Raw genomic sequence first — 20,855 nt, 5'->3', positions numbered from 1 at the left:
GTGGGATTTTCAAGGGGAAGGAGGAGAAAAATAACTGCTGCTCCTTGAGGAGCAGACTCAGGAGCATTTTGCTGTGACTGTCTCCTCACAGCAGCCTGGTGAGGGAGGAGTCACCATATCTACTTTACAGATGAGCCAAGCTAGGCTCTGGGGTAAGCTGCTGAAGGGTGCATAGCAACAAGGGATGGAAGGATTTGAACTCAGGTCTCTGACCCCCAGATGTGCTCTTAGCCTCCAGCCATACTCAGGGAGCCAGACTCATTTATTTTTCACAACCAGTAAATTTTCAGGTGAGGAGATCTGAGAGACCCCTTTCGCCCCCAACCCTACCCTTCAATCCTCACCCCCAAAGGTTAGATACCTGCCTTATATCCCCATTAAAGCAGCAGAAATGGTGGGCAGGGAGCCCACCTGAGCTGCCTGAGGGATGCTGGGAAACACAGTGGTTCCCCTGTATCTCCCTTCCTGGGACCCAAAAGATGTTCAAGTCAGCAGTGGGCAAGATGGGTAAGAAACAAGTCCTGGATGGAGCTGATGCAGGACTTGAACTTGGCTATCTCCTAGTTGTGTGACTTGGAAAGAGCCTCCCCTCTTGGGGCCTCCACTGCTCTGTCTGTGAAATGGGAGGATGGTTGCTGAGTTCAGTCTGGTCATGCGGGCAAGCTTGGCCAAGCACCCAGCATAGGATAAGCACTTAGGAAATGGCTCTGATTCATATCATCACTCAAGGACTTTTAACAAAGCTCTAGGAAGGAGGACAGAACTCCCAGGTCCTACATCTGGGCTATGGAGTAAAAAGGAAAAGGGGCTTCGGTTTGTACTTGGGTGTGCCCAATCGTTGGGCTTGGGTAGGCTAGGGAGGGGCCACAGCGCTCTGCTGGCTGGCTGGCTGGCCCAGTCAGAGCTCTGGGGCTCCTTACCTACTAGACCAGGTCATTAGGGACAGAGGGGCAGAGGCAGATGGGGAATTGTCCACCAGGCACTGTGGATGGATGGCCCATCTCAGTGCTTCCTTGCTGGCAACTCAGGCAGCCGAGGGACCTTGCCCACCTGTGCTGTCTGTCATGCACAAGGTGAAGACATCTTCTTCCAGCCTCTGCCCACCCCAAACTTCTTCCTGCCAGCCTTAGAGGGGCCACCTCCTGGGGACTCCTCCCATCGTCAGGTCCAAACTCTGGCCCAGCATGAGTACTCAAGTAGTTGTAGCCAATCATCACCCATCTGCCTGGTGTCAGATCTACCTCCACATGAACCCTAGCCTATCTCTTAATTCATGAACACATGACTGGCCTTGGTTTCCCCATCTGTCACCCGGGCATGATGAGAACAGCCAATTCATAGGGCTATTGTAAAAAGCCAATGAGATCAGCCCAGTACCCAATGAGCACAGAATAGTGGAAGTTGCTATTATTACTATTATTCATTCAACAAGTATCTGTGCTGGGTGGGTATGAAGGGGAAAGGAGGTAGTCATGATCCTCAAGCACTTGGAAGGAGGCACTGAGGGAGAATGCGGTTCTGGTGTCATCAGCATCACTTGGAACTAAATTCAGGTTCCCAGGCCCTACTGCCCACAGTCTGGGATGGCCCTGGAGTCTGCTCTTTGAGCTACCCCATCCCTGGCTAATTCTGAGGCAGGTAGTTCTGGGGATACTTTCTGAGAAACCCTGGCCTGGGCTTTCTCAGCCCTGGGAGAGCTGGCCCCTTGTGGCCTCTCCCACCAGAAAAGGGCTTTGAAACTTCTATATTCTCTCGATGCTTTCTCTTTCTCGAGATTCAAAGTCTGCAGGCCTCTTCCCTTCCACACAGGGGCAGGAGGAGGCAACAATGAGGGCTGAAAGGCTGAGCTCAAAGGGGTGGGGGGACAGATAAAACAGGCCAACTTTTCTATTGGAAGCCTTCTCAGCACTGCCATAGTTAGTCTCCTGGAGGGGTGATACAGGATGCCAAGTCTCCCATAATTATTTGACCAGGGAACTCTTTTTTAACCATTTTGTTGGGAACCGCCCTGACTGGTATCAGAAGCTGAAATCCCCACCTAGGCTAAGGCTAAGGGAACACCCTTGGAACCGTAAGCCAGCAAGGAGACAAAAGCTTATCTCCCTGGCAGGAATACTGCTTCTGCTGCTTTATTCATAACTGAACCCCAAAAAGCTTGGTCGGTTAGCCAAAGACGGGTAAGATTCCCCACGGGGGGGAATGACCTAAGCCAGGCACGATCACTTTGGGAGGCCCCCCAAAAGAAGGATTTGGGGGGCTGCAGCAAAAGAGGGTGACAGACCCTCACTCCTCGGCTTTGACATAGCCTGAGTTCTCATCATCTGGGAGAAAATCTCTTGGTTGCCTTAGTTCCCGTGCTAAGCCTGAAACAATGACAGGGTGGTGCAGCTCTGTGCTGAAAAGAGCAGATTCCTGGGTGATCAGGCCTAAGAAAGAACATGTAAATTACTGTGAAACCTTCTTTGTTTAGAATGCTCTCAGTTGAATGAGAGGGGTCCAAGGAGGAAGTTTGTTCCTCAAAGTCTTACAGCTCTTTGACCCCGACTCAATAGACCAGCAGAGTTCCCTGTTTTCTATAGTTCCTTACTTCCCCCTGATAAGTACTGTACTTTACCTGAATTATTATGCAAAATGAGCCCAATAAAAGCATGTATGGATGGTAAATCGAGGCCCTCCCCACTAGGGGGGTGGCCATTCTGTCCCTACTTCCCCACAGAAACTAGTCTTGTCTCTGTGCATGTTTGTTTGTTTCTCACGTGTTTTTCGGCGAGCCATCCACAGTGTTCCGTGGTCACTGCTGGCCGGTGACCCACGCGCAACACCATTTGTGGATGACTAGGTTCAGCAGAGTTCTTTAGGGTGTTCCCTACAGAGAAATAAGTCACAAATCTCTATACAGCATGAGACATTCCTCATCTCTTTGAACATGAAAACCTTTCTTGATGGAGCAGAGCACATGAAACAAAGGAATCACTAAGCAGATCTGTTCCTTGGCAATGAAACTGCCAAGAAAAGCACCAATGGCTGCACCTATCTTCAAAATCATTGGCTATGTTTTTGGAGACTGAATCAATTACTGTAGATCAGGGGTCAGCAAACTTCTATAAAGGGCAACTCTGTCAATGTTTTTGGCTTTGTGGGCAGACATTCTCTGTTGTAATGACTCAGCTCTGTTATTACAGTGTGAAAGCAACCACAGATGATATGTAAACAATTAAGTGTGGCTCTGTGCCACCCAAAATTTACTTCTAGACACTGAGATTGAATTTCATGTAATTTTCACATCATGACACATTATCCGTTATCACAAAATATCCTTCTTTTGATTTCCCCCGACCCCTTTAACAATGTAAAAATCATTCTTAGCTCACAGGCCATACAAAAACAGGTGGTGACCATAGTTAGTGGCCTCTTTTGGACACCGGATCCTATAACCAAATGGTTTACATCTTAGATGAGGCCCTTCTGAGGAAAGGGAAAAAAGATTCATCTTCCTCATCTGCAGAATAGCTTCAGTAAGGAACTTACAGGGAACAGGGGACTCATAATGATGTATGTTTCCTTCATCCTACATATCCCATTAGTTTCTAAGACTTGTCAGTAATTCCTCCAAAACAGATCCTAAGGCTGGGCACTTTTCTCCATCTTTATCAACACTGTGTAAGTCTGAGCTACCGCCATCTCTTCCTGGACCCCTGCCACAGCTTTGTCAGTGGCTCCTGGCTTCACTCTTACTTCTATAGTCCGTAAGATCCTTTGAAAACACAAACACTATTTAAAAGACTCCAATGCTCCTCATCACAGAGAATAAATAAAATCCAGAGCCCTTCCCATGACCTACAGGGTCCCGTGGGATCTGGCACTCCAACCCCTGCCTTCCTCACTCTGAATGTTCTGGCCAGGTCTCTCATTCCTAAAACACTCCAGGCCTCCTCCAGCCTCAAGACTTTTGCACCAGCTCTTCCCTCTATAGCAGGGGTATCAAACTCATTTTCTCTGGGGCTACATCAGCCTCACAGTTGCCTTTAAAGGGCTGAAATAATTTTAGGACTGTATAAATGTAACTACTCCTTAACTGTTAAGGAGCTGAAATTGCATTTGGCCCTTTGAAGGCAACCACGAGGCTGATGTGGCCCCCAGTGAAAATGAGTCTGATTCCCCTGCTCTATAGGCATGCTCTCCTCATCTCCACCTCCACCACTGACTCCTTCTTACCATTTGTCACTTTCTTGGGTTTCAAGTACCCCTTCCCTCAGCACTCTGCAGCACATATTCTTGTTTTATTTTCTTCCTGGCCCTGTTTTTCCTTGTTTGTTTATTTCCTTACTTATAGTTCCTCCACCCCTCCATTACCAGACAGGAGACTTCCCAAGGGCAGACACCTAGCCAGCTTTATCCATCACTCCAACTCCAGCTCCTGGAACACAGTGGGGATTCAACTTTTTACCATCAAGTGAGTGTCCATGGGCTAGGAACACACTGATAGTGTTAAATGCTGGTTAGAACCCTAGCCGGATCGCTCAGTGGCTAGAGCATCATCCTGTACACCAAGAGGTTGCAGATTCCATCCAACACCAGTGAGGACACATACCTAGACTGTGGGTTCAATCCCTGGTCAGGTGAGTATGGAAGGCAATCAATGGATGCTTTTTACTCACAATGATTCCCCCGCATTCCTCATTGCCTCCTCTCTCTCTCAAATCAGTAAACACATCCTCAGGTAAGGATTAAAAATAATAAAATAAAATAAAGTCAAATAAAATGCATTTTTTAAAAAAAGTAGGTTAGAGTCCACTGATTGGTGAGACTTTGTGAAAAGTTACTGCCCCCTGCCTGCAACAGGCTTGTGCTACAGGGCTAGTTATACGTCCTGGTCCAGAATGAGCCCCCCAGGCCAGGAAGATTATGCATCCTGGGTTACTCTTTGCAGACCATATCCCTGGGGTATCTGCCTGGCTCATCTGTCCTCAACCCCAAGATGCAAGGGAGTGTATGGGAAGGGGAGGGCAAGGACCTCAGCTCCAGTGATACTTTTTCCATGATACCCACACCCCTAGTTCACCCAGCTGCCTCTTGGAAGGCTTGGGGTTGAGTGGGGGCCTGAAGTCCAGGGACAATTTTTCTTTCTGGCTACTCTCCTAAAGCCAGAAGAGGACCTTAGGAGAGTGACACTTTCCCACTAGACACTGGAATCCAGGCATCCAGCTCCTAGGATCCCTGTCACCAGCCCCACAGCCCAACAAGAGAGTGAACTTTTCAAGCTACCAGATTCTCACCCCATTCAAAATGGTAAAAATAAATGCAAATAGTGTAATTCCAAGGGCTGAGCAGAAAACAATAATTTTAACAACAGTAGCAGCTAACATAGTTTGAGCAATTACTATGTATTTGATGCTCAACTTGCGTATTCTCTTATGGGATCCACACCACAGTAACATGAGATTAAAATCATTACTAATAGCCCTGGCTGGCGTAGCTCTGTGGATTGAGCGTGGGCTTCGGACCAAAGTGTCGCAGGTTCGATTCCCAGTCGGGGCACATGCCTGTGTTGCAGGCCACGGCCCCCAGAGACTGCACACAGCTCCCAAACTCAGACTAAAGGAAACTGAGGCCCAGAGAAGTAACTTTCCCAAGAGCATAAAGCTAGAAAGTAGTTGACTGTTTCAAGGACAAGCAAAACAAGCCAGTGTCCCTATGAGGCAGGAGATAGTCAAGAAGGAGGAAACTCCACAGGTGCTCCAGGGCTAAGATAAAGGACATCTATACAGGGCAGAGACCCTGTTCTAAGACTGGTTGTTACCGCTTTCTGGAAAAGTGCTGAATTATGGTGAATCATGAACACACCTTTTGCAGAAGATGCTACAAGACCCTTGCTTCGTTATAATAGTATTATAATAAATTAACATTGTGCGATCCTCTTCTCCAGTGGCCAATCAAGGAAAATCATGGAAGACCACATGCGCAGTAGCTCTAAAGTAATACAACTACTTGTACATGCTCAATAAAAGCCTGCCAAAACTAGCCAGGAAATATCCTCCCTATAAGATAGAATCCCTCCAGCCCCTGAAGTCAATCTCTGCTCAGAGTTGGCCCCCTCCCATGTTCTGTGGAGTATACTATTACTTAATAAATTTGCTCTCTCTCTTTCTGCTATAAACTTTGTATGTTCAGTTCAATTTTCTGTTCACAATCACCAAGAACCTGGTTACCTGTGCCCACGTGTGACATCTACACTAGCCAAATGACCCTCTGGTCTTGAGCCTTTTGAATATGAAAATTAAGGGAGGTGGGGGTAGTCAACAAGACTAGATAATCAAAATTATCTTTTTCTGCACCTAATTTGCTTTTCTAACAGGTGGTGCTCTTTCTGGCAACTTACTTATTTCAAGATTTTTATTGAAAATTCATCTCTACCTTTCCTAACTTTTAAGGGGTCCTGCGCCACCTCTCAAAGAGGGCCTGTCCTAAGAAAATTACCTGTAGAAGTGAGACCACACCCCCGCCCCCAGCTTTATCTTAAATTCTTGGAGGAAAGCTTTGGAAAAGCCTGAAACTCAATTCCTCTCCTTAAAGTTCTCTTTTTTAATAATATTTTTATGCTGTTTTTCCCCAAAAGGCAGGAACAGTTTTATTTACTTATTTATTTTAGAGAGGGGGGATGGGAAGGAGAAGAGAGGGAGAGAAATACAGATGTGTGAGAGAAACATTGATCTGTTGCCTCTTGCATGCCCCGAGCTGGGGACTTGGCCTGCAACCCAGGCATGTGCCCTGACCTAGAATCAAAACACGGACCTCTAGGTTCTCATGCCTGTGCTCAGTTCACTGAGCCCCACTAACCAGGGCTCTCTTTGAAGTTTGACTGATTTTAAAAGTGGCAGTTTGCTCAGGCACTCGGCTCTGCTGATGCCAAGCTCCACAGCAAGATGGAGACTAGCGAAAGAGAACTTGGCCTGGGTGGCTATTTAAAAAAACGAAAAATCTTCCTCAACCTGGCAGATCTTGTCTGGCAAAGCAGTCAACTCAGATTCTCCTCTGACAAAGGTGGAACACGACTTCCTCTTCCCTTTGACCTCAGTGACCCTCTCCCTCCTGCGCACGTGGCTCTGGAGGCTGGTACCTCCTCAGTAACATGTGACCCAGTTGACAACAACTTGCTAGGCAAAAAAATGTGTCTGGCCAAGAGAAGCAGCTTAATAAATCAAAGAAACTTCCTCAGGCGCCATTTGCTCCCCATTTCCAGAAAGAGAGATCTGGATGGGAAGAAGAGCTAGGAATGGTCCTATCTCCAGTGACAAGTCCTCTGCCCAGGGACTACACCTAGTCCAAGACAGAGGCTTCCAGAGAAGCAATCAAGTTTCTGTTCCTCTCAGTCATTCAACATCACTTCTTCCTGCCACCAGTTTCTATTTTTGCAAATCAAATCTTCCAGGCTAGCCCACAGCTTCTCCCTGAAACTTTGTCTCTCTTTGCCTCCTCTCGAGAGAGAAGGCAGATTTAGGAGAGAACTGCAGGGTTGAAATCAAAACTAGATAACAGTTAATCTATCAAACACATTCAGAAGCAGTAGATGGGGTAAAAGTTCAAAGAATAGCCCTAGAGAGTCCTGAAAGAAATTAGCAAGTCTCTGAAATGCAGAAAAGGGAGGATGGCAATGGTTCTCCCCATTTTACAGGATGAAAAACTGAGGACTCAAGTGTGCGGGCACTGAGTCCTGAGGACGACTAGGGGTTGTTCCAAAGAGAGGAGGCACAGGTCGCCTCTCATCCGCAGAGAGAGTGGTAAGGCCCAAGAGGCAGCTGCCCCACCCGGTTTCACGGTATACGGGACAGCCCGCCCACACCTTACCGCCTGGCCCCGCCTCACCCCTTCCTAGTTCCTATTGGCCCAACCTCCCCAGACCCGCCCCCCGACCCCTCCCGCCATATAAAAGCCCCCCATCCCAACCCACAGACCTCCACTCTCTGCCGGCCAGTGAGCGCCCGCCCCTCGCGGGGGCCGGGCTGCGGGGCCTAGGGCGGGTGGTGTCACCCCAGCCGGGCCCTGGCCCCCTCCCCCACGGACCCGACAGGCGCCGCCATTTTGACCGTCCGCCCCTTCCCCCGGGACTATGATTACAACAACACCCGCTACCCGGGCCCTGCCTCCCTCCCCGACCCGGCCCGCCACCCCGGCCCGCTCCAGTTACCTCGGCTTCTCCCCACTTCTGTCGGCAGAAGGGCTTTCCAGAGGTCTCGCAGGCGATGTTGGGAGGGGGACAGAACGTGCTGGGGGTCCCCAGGCCGGGCCAGGGGTGGGGGTGGGGGTCGGCTGGGCGGTTGTTGTTGTTGACTCGCGTTGCCGGGTTGCTTGGTCGCCACGACTACCGTGGCTATGGCGCCTCCGTTTCCCTCACCGGGGCAACTGTTGCTACCCACCCTACTTACGTCATGGGCCCGGGCGGGGTCCTGGGTGATTGGAGATGTCGGGAGAAGTGATTGGACGGTGCTAGGCCCTGCCGCTAAGCTATTGGTCCCAAGGCATGCTTTTCAACACCCTCTCGACTTCCCGGCGCTCTGATTTACCGGTGGAAATGTCCATCAAAGGAAATTGAATCCTCAAAGGCAGTGGAGCCCGTCACTCCCAAAAAGAAGCAACCAGCTAAGAATAAAGGGGTGGTGTCTTGAGGTTGGGATTGGTTTGCGGCTGTACAACCTGCTCTCTTGTTCGTCTAAAGGGATGTCAATCTACCCCAATGTCTGCTGCGCTCTCTAACTGGAGGCTGGGCGCTAGAGCAGCACGCAAGTCTAGCTGGGAGTGGTAGTCCGCTCCTGTGTACTATAAACGCCTTACCAAATGTTAGGGCGAGAAAGAGAAGATCTCTTCCTTCAGACTTCTCCCTTCCCCGGTGGGCTAGTTCTTGGCCTCCCGCACTAACCTCACGGGAGGAATGCGGTGACGCAATGCTGCTCGTCTGTGATGACAGCGGGCGTAGGCTGGGTTGAGGGTTCGATGACATCACAAGTGCCTTCCCCCTCCCCTCATAGCCCTGTAAGATGGTGAGACACCTGGAGGGTTGAGATGGGGTTCGAGCTCAGTTCCCACCTCCATGCCGCACCCCACCCCCACCCACGAAACTCCACGCTAGGCACCTCCTCCCAGAACGCCCGACTCGTGGCCACCGGGTCCTCTCCCTCCTCCTTGCCCGTCAGTCCCGGAAAGGTCACCGTGGATGTCTCCAACTGCCACTATCTCGGCCCCACATGCAGCACAGGAGCCCTGGGAAAGGTCTCCCACAGGCGGGGGACTTAATTAGCTGCTTCCCTGTGGGCGATAAGCAAAGGTCAGCCCCCACACTTACCCACCCCAGGGGAACTCTGGCTGCTTAGCAGGGTGTGTACTGCTCCCGCGTTTCAGGTTTTCCATGCCTCAATTTCCCCTGGGGAAGGGAAGGAAAGAGAAGGATGAACCCATCCTGCATAACAACTGAACCATCAAGATAAGTGATATTCTAAGAAAATATTAAATATCAAAATTAGTGGAAAAAATAAATGCATGATGAACAAAATACCACAATAAAAATCTTTATTTTTAAAGATTTCATTTATTTATTTTTAGAGAGGAAGGGAAGGAGAAAGAGGGAGAGAAAGAGAAACATCAATGTGTGGTTGCCTTTTGCTCACCCCTCACTGAAAACCTGGCCCGTGCCAGGCCTGTGCCCTGGCCTGTGCCCTGAATGGGAATCTAACCAGCAACCCTTTGGTTGGCAGGCTGGTGCTCAGTCCACTGAGCCACACCAACCAGGACTTAACTAAATTTATTTTTGAATAGTAAATACACTCAGGTGTGTCAAGAAACAAAAAGTGTAAGAAAGTTCGTGCTGTAGAATCTCCCTCTCCTTTCCCTCCTTTCCTGCACAGATAACCCACTGCTCTTGATTTCCTGAGTATCCTTCTAGAATATATGTGCATGTTTACAAACAAATATGAATACAGGTCCTTAACCTCCACCCCCGCACCTACTTTTGCACTGAATGTGGCACTAAAACATTTTTTGTTGTCATAAAATAGACATAACATGGAAATATACTATGTTAGCCATTTTAAGTGCCTGTTTCAGTGGTGTTAGTACATTCCCATTGTTGTGCTACCCTCCCGCCATCTGTCTGCTGAACTTGATCATCTTCCCAAAGTCAAACTGTCCCCATTAAACACTGACTCCCCATTCCTCCCTCTTTCCAGTTTCTGGAAACCACCATTCTCCTTTTTGTCTCTATGGACTTGCCATCATGCTTTGTATTAATAAAATGAAAAAGTGTTTCCCTGCCATGGATTGAGTGCAGGCTGCAACCAGGTGGTCTCCAGTTTGATTGCCAGTCAGGGCACGTGCCTGGGTTGCAGGCCAAGTCCCCAGTGGGGGCCCTGTGGGAGGCAACCACACAGTGATATTTCTCTCCCTCTCTTTCTCCTCCTTTCCCCTCTCTCTAAAAAGAAATAAATACAATCTAAAAAAAGTGTTTGTCCTTGTGATCTAGCTTTTTAAAAAGTAATCTTTTAAAAATTGGTTTTGGAGAGAGAGGATAGGAGAAAGAGCGAGAAACATCAGTTTGTTGTTCCACTTATTTATGCAGTCATTGGTGAATTCTTGTATATGCAATGACCAGGGATCGAACCCACAACCTTGGCATATTTGGATGATACTCTCACCAACTGAGTTATCTGGCCAAGGCTAGCTCCTTGCCCTTAGCATAATGTTTCATGGTTCATCCATGTTGTAGCAGTGTCAGAATTTCAATTCAAGATAGCATGTTTTGTGCATTCTTCTGTACCTTGTCTTTTTCTTTCCACTCAACAGATGCTGGTGATCTCCCCTTACCAAACTCCCTTTACGCATCTTTGTTATTTTTCTACAACTTCATAGTGTTCTGCTATGCAGATGCTCCAGAGTTAATTTCACTCTCAGAGATGGACATTTTTCATCCATTTGTTCTTAGGCTAACATGGCAGTGAAGAACTTTGTACAACTGTCATTTCACACACATGCAAATGTGTCTGTGGATAAATCCCCCAAAGTGAGATTTCTCATTCAAAGACAATTTGCATTTGTAATTTTTACAGATATTGCCAAATTTCTCCTCTTGGGGTTAGATTAATTGACACTCCCTCCAGCAATGGATACAGGCCCTGCTTCTCTACATCCTCACTGATAGACTGTACATCAACCTTTGGGCTTTTGCCAGGACGAAGGTGAAAAATGGTATTTCAGAGTAGGGAAAATTTGCATTTCCTCCACCATAAGCGAGGCAGAGTATACTTCCATGTGTTTACGAGCTATTTATAGTTTTTTCTTGCCCATTACTCTTTTAGTTGTTCATCTTTTTCTTCTTGACTTGTAGGAGTTCTTTATATATTAAGGAGATTTACCATCTGTTTATGAAATTTGTTGTAAATATTTTTCCCACTTTGTGATTTCTCTAAACTTTTGACTATGAGCATTTATGAGGATTTGATACATGCCTGCTTTTGTGCTAGGCATTTTAATCACACACTTCAACCTTACTGACATAGTTTTTCATCTCTAAGGACTATAGCATGCATCTCTGAAAAAAAAGAACATTGTCCTACACAATCATGCAACTATTTTCACATCTAAGAAAATACACAATCATTCTTTAGTCTCATTGTATGTCAAGTACATCTTCAAATTTCCCTGAGACTCTGAAATGTATTTTTGGTGTTGGTTTAGAGCACCACTAGCCAACAGGACTTTCTCTGATGTCAGGAATGGTCTATATCTGTGCCTTCTAATATGGTAGCCACTGACTACATGGAGCTGTTGAATGTTTCAAATGTGTGCAGTGCAAATGAGGGACCGAATTGTTCATTGCATTTATTTTAATTACTTCTAGTTTTTTAAAGATTTTATTTATTTATTTTTAGAGAGGGAAGGGAGGGAGAGAGAGAGAGAGAGAGAAACATCAATGTATGGTTGCTGGGGGCCATGGCCTGCAACCCAGGCATGTACCCTGACTGGGAATGGAACCTGCGATGCTTTGGTTTGCAGCCCGCGCTCAATCCACTGAGCTATGCCAGCCAGGGCTACTTCTAGTTTTCATAGCTAAATGAGAACTTACAATACACCTGATGAACCTGATGCAAAAACTCACAACAAAATATTAGCAAACCGAATTCAACAGCACATTAATAGGATCATATGCCACAATCAAGTGGGATTTATCTCAGGGATACAAGGATGGTTCGACATCCACAAATCAATGTGATATATCACATTAACAAAAATGAAGGATGAAAATAATATGACCATCTCAACAGATGCAAGGAAGCACATTTCCACTCCCTGAATCCCATCCCCAATTCCTTGCCCTTCCCCAACCATTACCCAAACCATCACCAGTATCTCTAAGGCAGAGATGTCAAACTCATTTTCACCAGGGGCCTCATCAAGCCTCGTGGTTGCCTTTAAAGGGCCAAAATAATTTTAGGACTGTGTAAATGTAACTACTCCTTAAGTGTTAAGGAGTTGAAATTACATTCAGAGCTTTGAAGGCAACCAAGAGGCTCATGTGGCCCCCGGTGAAAATGAGTTTGACACCCCTGCTCTAGGGCATTTTATTTATTTATTTACTTACTTACTTATTTATTTATTGAGAGAGACAGAGAATCAAACCTACAACTTTGGTGTATCAGGACGATGTGCTACCAATACCAACTGCGCTGCTTGGTCAAGAGGATCAGGACTCCTGATGGTAGATTCTTTTTCTTTTTAAAGATTTTATGGGACGGGAGGGAGAAAGACAGAGAGAAACATCAATGTGTGGTTGCATCTCACGTGTTCCTGGCCTGCAACCCAGGCATGTGCCCTACACCTGGAATCTAACCGGCAATACTTCGGCTCACTGGCTGGCATTCAACCAATGAGCCACACCAGGCAGGGCAGATGGTAGATATTCTTGAAGAACAGGATGTATAATTTTGTACTTTGCATGCTTGTATGAGTATGTTGCAATTGGCACAATGGCATTTTGTACTAGATCTCAATATCTATATCCTTTTAGCTCAGTGAGACGTTTTTATTTTTTAAAATATATTTTATTGATTATGCTATTACAGTTGTCCCATTTCTCCCCCTTCACTCCCCCTCTACCCTGCATACCCTCTCCCACCCACATTCCCCCCTTTAGATCATGTCCATGGGTCATACATATAAGTTCTTTAGCTTCTACATTCCCCATACTATTCTTGCCCTCCTCCTGGTCTATTTTCTCCCTACCATCTATGCCACTTATTCTCTGTACCTTTCTCCCCTTCTCTCCTCCTCCCACTCCCCTGTTGCTAACCATCCATGTGACCTCCATTTCTGTGGTTCTGTTCCTATTCTACTTTGCTTAGTTTTTGGTTTTGTTTTGGGTGTGGTTGTTAATAATTGTGAGTTTGCTGTCATTTTACTGCACATGTTTTTAATCTTCTTTTTCTTAGATAAGTCCCTATAACATTTCATCTAATAAGGGCTTGGTGATGATGAACTAACATAACTCCTTTAACTTGACCTTATCTGAGAAGCACTTTATCTGCCCTTCCATTCTAAATGAAAGCTTTGCTGGATAGAGCAATCTGGGACGTAGGTCCTTGCCTTTCATGACTTGGAATACTTCTTTCCAGCCCTTTCTTGCCTGTAAGGTCTCTTTTGAGAAACCAGCTGACAGTCTGATGGGGACTCCTTTGTAGGTAACTGCCTCCTTTTCTCTTGCTGCTTCTAGGATTCTCTCCTTCATTTTAATCTTGGGTAATGTAATTATGATGTGCCTTGGTGTGTTCCTCCTTGGGCCCAACTTCTTTGGGACTCTCTGAGCTTCCTGGACTTCCTGGAAGTCTATTTCCTTTGCCAGAATGGGAAAGCTCTCCTTTATTATTTGTTCAAATATCTTTTCCACTTGTTGCTCAGCCTCTTCTCCTTCTGGTACCCCTATAATTCAGATGTTGGAACGCTTAGAGATGTCCTGGGGGTTCTTAAGCCTCTTCTCATTTTTTTGAATTCTTGTTTCTTCCTTCTTTTCTGTTTGATTGTTCCTGTCTTCCTTCTGGTCCACTCCATTGATTTGAGTCCCAGTTTCCTTCCCATTGCTATTGGTTTCCCGTACATTTTCCTTTATTTCACTTAGTGGAGCCTCCATTTGTCCATCTAATTTGTGACAAAATTCAACCAATTCTGTGAGCATCCTGATCACCAGTGCTTTGAACTGTGCATCTGATAGGTTGGCTATCTCTTCGTCACTTAGTTGTATTATTTCTGGAGCTTTGATCTGTTCTTTCATTTGGGCTTTTTTTTTTTTTGTCTTGACACACCTGTTAGGTACTGAGGGGCGGAGCCTTAGGTATTCACAAGGGCGGGGCAATCCAGTGTCTGGGTTGTGCTGCTGTATGTGGGGGAAGGGTCCGACAGGGAACAATGGCACTTGCTCTGCTCTCTACCGGATTTCAGTCCCTTCTGCCCCAAGCAAACTGGGCCCTTCTGGTGCTGATTCCCGGGTGGGTGGTTTTGTATATGTTCTAGGACGCTGTGGGTCTCTCCAACGAACTCTCCTGTGAGACTGGGAGTCTCTTCCAGAACCTCAGACCCCACAGGTGTTTTCAATCAGTGTTTTGAGGCTTTATTTCCCCACGCTGGGACCCTGGGTTTCGTGGTCTGTCTCGCTCCACAGTTTCACCTGGTTTATCTGCACGTGAATGTGGGACTGCCTGGTTCGCCAGCTGACTTGTACACCAAGCCCCTCTGCGATCTGCCGCCTCGCTAGGTCCACCCGCTGCCACCTTGTGCGCCCAGGGTCCACCAGCTGCCGCTTTGCCGCCTGTCCTCGCCACCTGGCCACCCGACTCCGCCCCTCCTACCGGTCTAGATGAATGTTTCTTCTTTAACTCCTTGGTTGTCAGACTTCCATGCAGTTCAATTTTCTGTCAGTGCTGGTTGTTTTTTTGTTGCTAAATTTTTGTTGTCCTTCTTTTGGTTGTGTGAGGAGGCACAGTATGTCTACCTACGCCTCCATATTGGGCAGAAGTCACATTTCCTAATTCTTATGGATTGGTTTCCTATGGCTGCTGTTACAGATTGGCACAAACTGGGTGGCTTACAGAAACTGAAATTTATTTTTTCACATTTCTGGAGACAAGAAGTCCAAAATCAAGGCTCTACAGGAGGATCCTTCCTTATCTCCTTATCTCTTCCAGTTTGTAGCAGCTCCAGGCATGACTTGGATTTTTGGCCTCCTTGACTCCATTCTCTGCCTCTGTCTTCACATAGCCTTGTCTCTTTGTCTGCATCTTTAACACTTGTTACTAGGTTTAGGGTCCACCCAGATAATCTAGGATGATCTCATCTCAAAGTCCTTAATTTTATCTGCAAAGACCCTTTGTCGAAATGAGATCATGTTCATAGGTCCCGGGTGTTAGGACATGGACCTATCCTTTTGCAAGCCACCATTCAACCAACTGTTCTTACTGTGTGCTATGCAGGGTGCTAAGCACTTTACACAATGTCACCAAAGTCCTCAACACAGTCCCATGGAGTAGATAGGCTTATTATTTCCATACATCCCATGAACTCAGAGAGGTGCAGCGTCCTGCTCAAGGTCACACAGGAATCAGGATTCAAACCCAGCTGTGTTGGGTTCAACATTCTGATTCTGTGTGAGGCACAAAAGAGACTTCTGGTTCTGAGTCAAAGTCAGACAGGCAGCAAAAATTTCTGTCATGTCTGTTCTTAACCAGCCCCTGGGCCAGGCACTGGTGATATGGAGCAAGTGGAAGAGGGTGTGTCCCTGGAGAGTCCCTGGGAGGAGAGACCGGATTATTTCAGCCCTTTCACAGAGGTAGAATCAGCTGACTCCTGTCTTCAGCAGCACTTCCCTTGGCCCGAGGCATCCACAGGGGACAGCCAAGGCCACAACTTTGTCACCAAGAATAGGACAAAAGAATAAAGTTCCAATCCAGAGGGAATGTGTCAAGTACAAATAACATTTAAGCAGCACTACTGCACACCACAGGCTGTTTTATGAGTTTGACATACTCATTGAATCCTCCCTGTTTTACAGTTGAGGAAACCAAGGCACAAAAAGGTCAAGTGAGTTGCCCAAGGTCACACAGCAGGAAATAGAGATGGGATTGAAACCAGCTCTGCCCATTACCAAAGGCCCTATTGTTTTTTTTTAAATATTGAGGTGAAATTGATATAACAAAATCAACCATGTTAAAGTGAACAATTCAGTGGCATTAAGTATTTCTCAATGCTATGCAACCATCTCCTCTGTCTGGTTCCAAAACATTTTCATCACCCCAAGGGGATACGCAGTAGCAATTACTCCCCATGCCTCCCTCCTCCCAACCCTTGGCAACCACTGGTCTTTCTGTCTCTATGGATTCGCCTACTCTGGACATTTGCCTACTTGCACATCAGTGGGATCACACAATATGTGCTCTTTTGTGTCTGGCTTTTCTCACTCAGTATCATGTTTTTGAGGTTCATCCACACTGCAACCTGTATCAGAATTTCATTCCTGTTTAAGGCTGAGTGATATGTTCCATTGTACGGATGGACCACATTGTGTTTATCCATTCATCTGGTGATGTACATTTGGGGTTTTTCTATTTTTTGACCATATACAGTATTGCTGTTCTGAATATGTGCATGCAGTAATGTACATGTAATGTTTAAAATGGTTAATTTAATTTTATATTAATTATACCTCACTATTAAAAAAAAGAAAGTAGTGCTATCTGCTGAGAATGCCTAGAGGCAATGACACCATGCCGCCACCCCCAATAGCAATGAGCACAGCCAGTGCCCAGGGCCCTTCACCAACAAAGGCAGCCCAGCTCCTTGGGGAAATGGCCAGTTCCAAGACTGGGGTAGGGGAGAGACAAGAGGGGCCTGGGACATCTTGGGGTGCCAGAAAGTAATAAAGTGCTGAAAACAAATGAATGAACAAACAAACAAAAATGGAGTCATGTTGAAAGAATAGTCCCTAAAATGCTTACAGCAGTGGCCAACTGACACAATGGCCAAAGCTGAAACAATGTGAGCAACAAAATAAATAACAACAGTACTGGATTATAACCCATAGACTAAAATACCCCTGACCAGGGTGGCTCAGTGGGTTGGGCGTCCTCCCGCAAACCGGAAGGTCACCGGTTTGATTCCCAGTCAGGGCACGTGCCTGGATGCAGGCCAGGCCACTGATTGTTTTTCTCACATTGATGTTTCTCTCCCTCTCTCTCCCTCCTTTCTCTTATCTCTAAAAAAATAAATAGATGAAATCTTCTTTAAAAAAAACAAAGTAAAATAACTGTTCATGAATCCATACTTTTATAAAGAAATGATTGAATAAACAAACCAGTGGAGATAGAACAACTCTTCCTTACGTAATAACTTCAGATAATAAATAATAGGAAATGTAAAAGGAATGAGATAAATGGAAAATTACTAATAAACAAACATCACAGTAGTAATTTCTACATGCAAGATCCACCAGTGAATGGAAAGGCAGTGTGGGAAATTTGATGGGAAACAGGGCCTTTGCAGGGCCTCAAAATACCTCAGCCAAAGTATTTATCTGTTTTTTGTGTTTTTATCATAGTTTTACCAGAGGGCCACCAATTCTTCCATACTGCTCCTCCCAGACATTGGAGCTGCATTGTCCTGCTCTGAGAGGAGGCCGAGAGTGTTGGTCAGAGAAACGTGTTCTGTGTGAAAATTCTTCCAGGTGTCCACTTGTGATCAGCACAATTTTCTGTATTGCAATAAAAAGTTCAATTTGTCTGAGTGCAGCAAGGAAAAAAAAGGAAAGAGACAGACTCGGCTGTAGGTTTTGGAGAGGCAGGTGTTGGTGTTAAAACTGTAAAAAACAAAGAAATGATGATGCCTCAAGTTTGGTTGGCAGTTACCTCTGGGAAAAGCCAGGGATTGTGATGAGGGAGGATGTGGGGAAGGGGGTGGACATTGGTTTCTGGCACCGTGCTGTTCGTGATCCGAGTGATGACGGCACAGGTGTTCAGTTTGAAAAGGTTATTTAACTTGCACATGCAGTGCAATGTCAGTGGTACCCTGGAGCCAGCTGTACTGACTTGTAAGGACGGATTTCAACTTTCCAGGAATTTGGGGACATCACAGTGACATCACATTGGGAGCTTGAAATTGGCCAGAAAGTGACAAGTGCTACAAATCAGTTTTTTTTTTTTCTGGAGAGCCCATTGTTAAACATTTCCCAGCACATCACAGCTCCTCTAAGTATATGATATTAAGTAAGCATTTTTAGTCGTGAAAAAATACATATAACATAAATTTTACCATCTTTGTCATTTTTATGTGTCCAGCTCAGTGGCATTAAGCACATTCACATTGTTGTGCAGCTATCCTCACCATCCGTCTCAAGAATGCTTTTCATCTTGCAAAACTGAAACTCTGTCCCCATATAGATATTTTTTTAATCCTTAACATTTCCCTTAGAGAGCATGGATTCTAGAGCCAGATAGCTTTCCACCCCACTCCCATTTACCAGCTGACCTTGGGCACCTAATGTCACCACTCTGTGCCTCAGTCTTCTTGTCTGTACTGTGGGTATAATCTCAGTCCTCACCTCACAGCCTAGTGGCTCTTGGAAGTGGTTTGAGGACCAGCAGCATTAGCATGGCCTGGAAACTTTCCTCAGATGCTATGGAGGAGGGCCCAGCCCTCTAGGTTTTTTCAAGCTCTCCAAAATATTCTGAGGCTGACTCGTACTTGAGAACCATTATTCTAGTGGTCAGGAGAATTAAATAGATTACACAAATATAAAATATTTAGAGCAATGGTTGGTTCCAAGCCTATACTGTGGGGGGGCTCACTATCATTGTTGTAGCTATTCTATTATAGAGGAGGTCCAGACCCCAGCTCTTTGGTGGGGAGGGGTCTGGCCACACCCTCTCCCCTGGCCTGGTAGACCTCTAGGTTCCTGATCTCTGCTGAGTGAGGCTTTCTTTGCATCCTCTGTTGAAGATGGCAGTAAGATAAGCCACCCCATCCCTGGGGGAAGGTTATTGCTTAGACTGGGAAACAGGAAAGGTCAGGGTTGGGCCGGGCATGCCCGCCTCTTCTCAGCTGGAAGAGATAAAGGAGGTCACTCGGTTCCTCCACAACAGGCAGGGAACCTGGATATATAAATGGGGGGCCGGGAAGCAGCAGAGGCATGGACTGCAAGAAAACTTCCTGGCTGGGCCCACCCTCACGTCCCAGGAGTCCCTGTCCACCATGGCCAAGCACCCAATGCTGCTGCTGCTGCTGGCTGTGTGGGTGTTGGCAGTGGGTCTGTGGCTGGATGCTGAGGCCCGGAAACCACCCATTGTTAAGAAGCTTTGTGGCCAGAAGTTCATCCGGGCAGCTGCCCAAATTTGTGAACATCTTGGATCGAGATGGAGTCGGTCAGCTATCCTGACCCAGGAACTAATGGGTGAGGTGGTAGGAGGTAGTGAAGGGGAGAAAGGGAGCATATGGGACATGGGATCGGCCCAAGGAGGCAGAGACAAAAATCAGACCAGAGTCTAAGGACGTAAGCCCCTGCCCATGACTTGCAGCTGAAGAGACCTGCCCATTCTTGAAGCTGAGCCAGCTGGCAAAGCTGCAAAGCTGCAAAGCTGGGACAAGGTAGGTGGAGCTGCAAGCCATCTCCACTGACTGAAAGTCAAAGGACAGAGCACTATCCCTGGGGCACCTCCTATGTGCCCAGCTCTGCGCTGAGCAAGGCTGCTGCTTGCAGGACTCCAGGGGGACACCATTCAGAAGCTGACACTGAAGTGCTTTCCATCCCCTAGGCAAAGGTAGCGTGAGGGGTGTGGTGTGTCCAAGGCCAGATTTTGCTATCTATTGGGTGACCCTCCCACCAAGTTGCTTTCCCTCTCTGACCCTCTTTATCTGCAAATGGGAGGCAGAGTCCCTATATCTCACAAGTTTGTTCAGTGGCAAAATTGAGTCAAAACAGATGAGAACACAGTCCAAGAAGGGCAAGAGACTCAGTTCAGGCTCAAGAGGGAGGCATGGAATCTAGATTCCTAAAGGGCAGGGGTCTGGCAGAAAAATAGACGGTGGTGATGATGATGATGACCATGATGATGATGGCATGAATGTAGACCTAGAAGACATGCTGCCTGGATTCAAATAGCAGCTCTGAAATTCAATAGCTGTGTGTTCTTGGAGAGTTACTCCCCCAATTGGGCCTCAGTGTTCTTCTCTGGGGAATGAGGTCTAGTAACTGCACCCACTGCATGGATTTGTCATTGAGAGGAATAACGGAGTTACTCATGAGAGCCCGCAAAACAATGTCTGGCACACAGTTAGTGCTTGATAAATGCTTAACGCTATTCTGAGTATCATGTGCTAGACACAAATCCTAAGTTGTTTTTTTTAATGGGTATTAATTAACTCATCTACTCTCTGTGAAATGCTAGAAGGTAGGAGTTATTCTTTTCCTCACTTTGCAGACCAGGAAACCAAGACTCAGACAAGTAAATTCACTTGCTCTGGATTATATTAAGATGGATTGGTGCTTAATCAGTCTGGCTCCCAAACATATGTTCTTAACCACGAGGTCCTCCATAAATAAAGAATAAAGGAAAGTCAAGCTCAATGAGGTTGAATATTCTAGCCATCAAAGCTGGAGGCTAGGCCTGAGTGGAATCAAAATCTCAAACTGTGACACCATGTCACAAAAATGGAAAAGTAGCTGGACGAACCTGGAGTCCTGACTTTGGGTGTGACAGAAACTGAGCCCCAAGCATTAACTCTTTTCATCTTTTGCATGGAATGCCTTCCCAGATGCAGGACCTGATGGAAACACC

At 46.4% G+C, this 20,855-nt stretch overlaps 2 protein-coding genes across 7 annotated transcripts in view; one reads left to right on the top strand and one right to left on the bottom strand.

Annotated features, from left to right (window-relative positions):
* RFX1 (regulatory factor X1) overlaps window positions 1–8,433 on the bottom strand; it is a 33,308-nt gene extending 24,875 nt beyond the window's left edge. For 3 of the 6 annotated variants that reach the window (XM_036032390.1, XM_036032393.1, XM_036032392.1), the window contains exon 1: window positions 8,186–8,424. The gene's annotated coding sequence lies outside the window, so the exon portion shown is untranslated. Of the gene's footprint in view, window positions 1–7,384; window positions 7,387–8,185 lie in introns of all 6 variants that reach the window. The other 3 variants (XM_036032391.1, XM_028519589.2, XM_036032395.1) reach the window with 3 other exon arrangements.
* A 10,802-nt stretch (window positions 8,434–19,235) lies between these two features.
* Window positions 19,236–20,627, top strand: RLN3 (relaxin 3). The gene is given in 3 exon segments (XM_028521325.2): window positions 19,236–19,471; window positions 20,499–20,548; window positions 20,550–20,627. Coding segments are annotated over 3 exon segments (327 nt in total). The 5' UTR covers window positions 19,236–19,272.
* The last annotated feature ends 228 nt before the right edge of the window (window positions 20,628–20,855 follow it).

Source organism: Phyllostomus discolor, chromosome 8, assembly GCF_004126475.2.
Source record: "Phyllostomus discolor isolate MPI-MPIP mPhyDis1 chromosome 8, mPhyDis1.pri.v3, whole genome shotgun sequence".
NCBI lineage: Eukaryota > Metazoa > Chordata > Mammalia > Chiroptera > Phyllostomidae > Phyllostomus > Phyllostomus discolor.
This window is presented reverse-complemented; position numbering and strand designations above follow the sequence as displayed.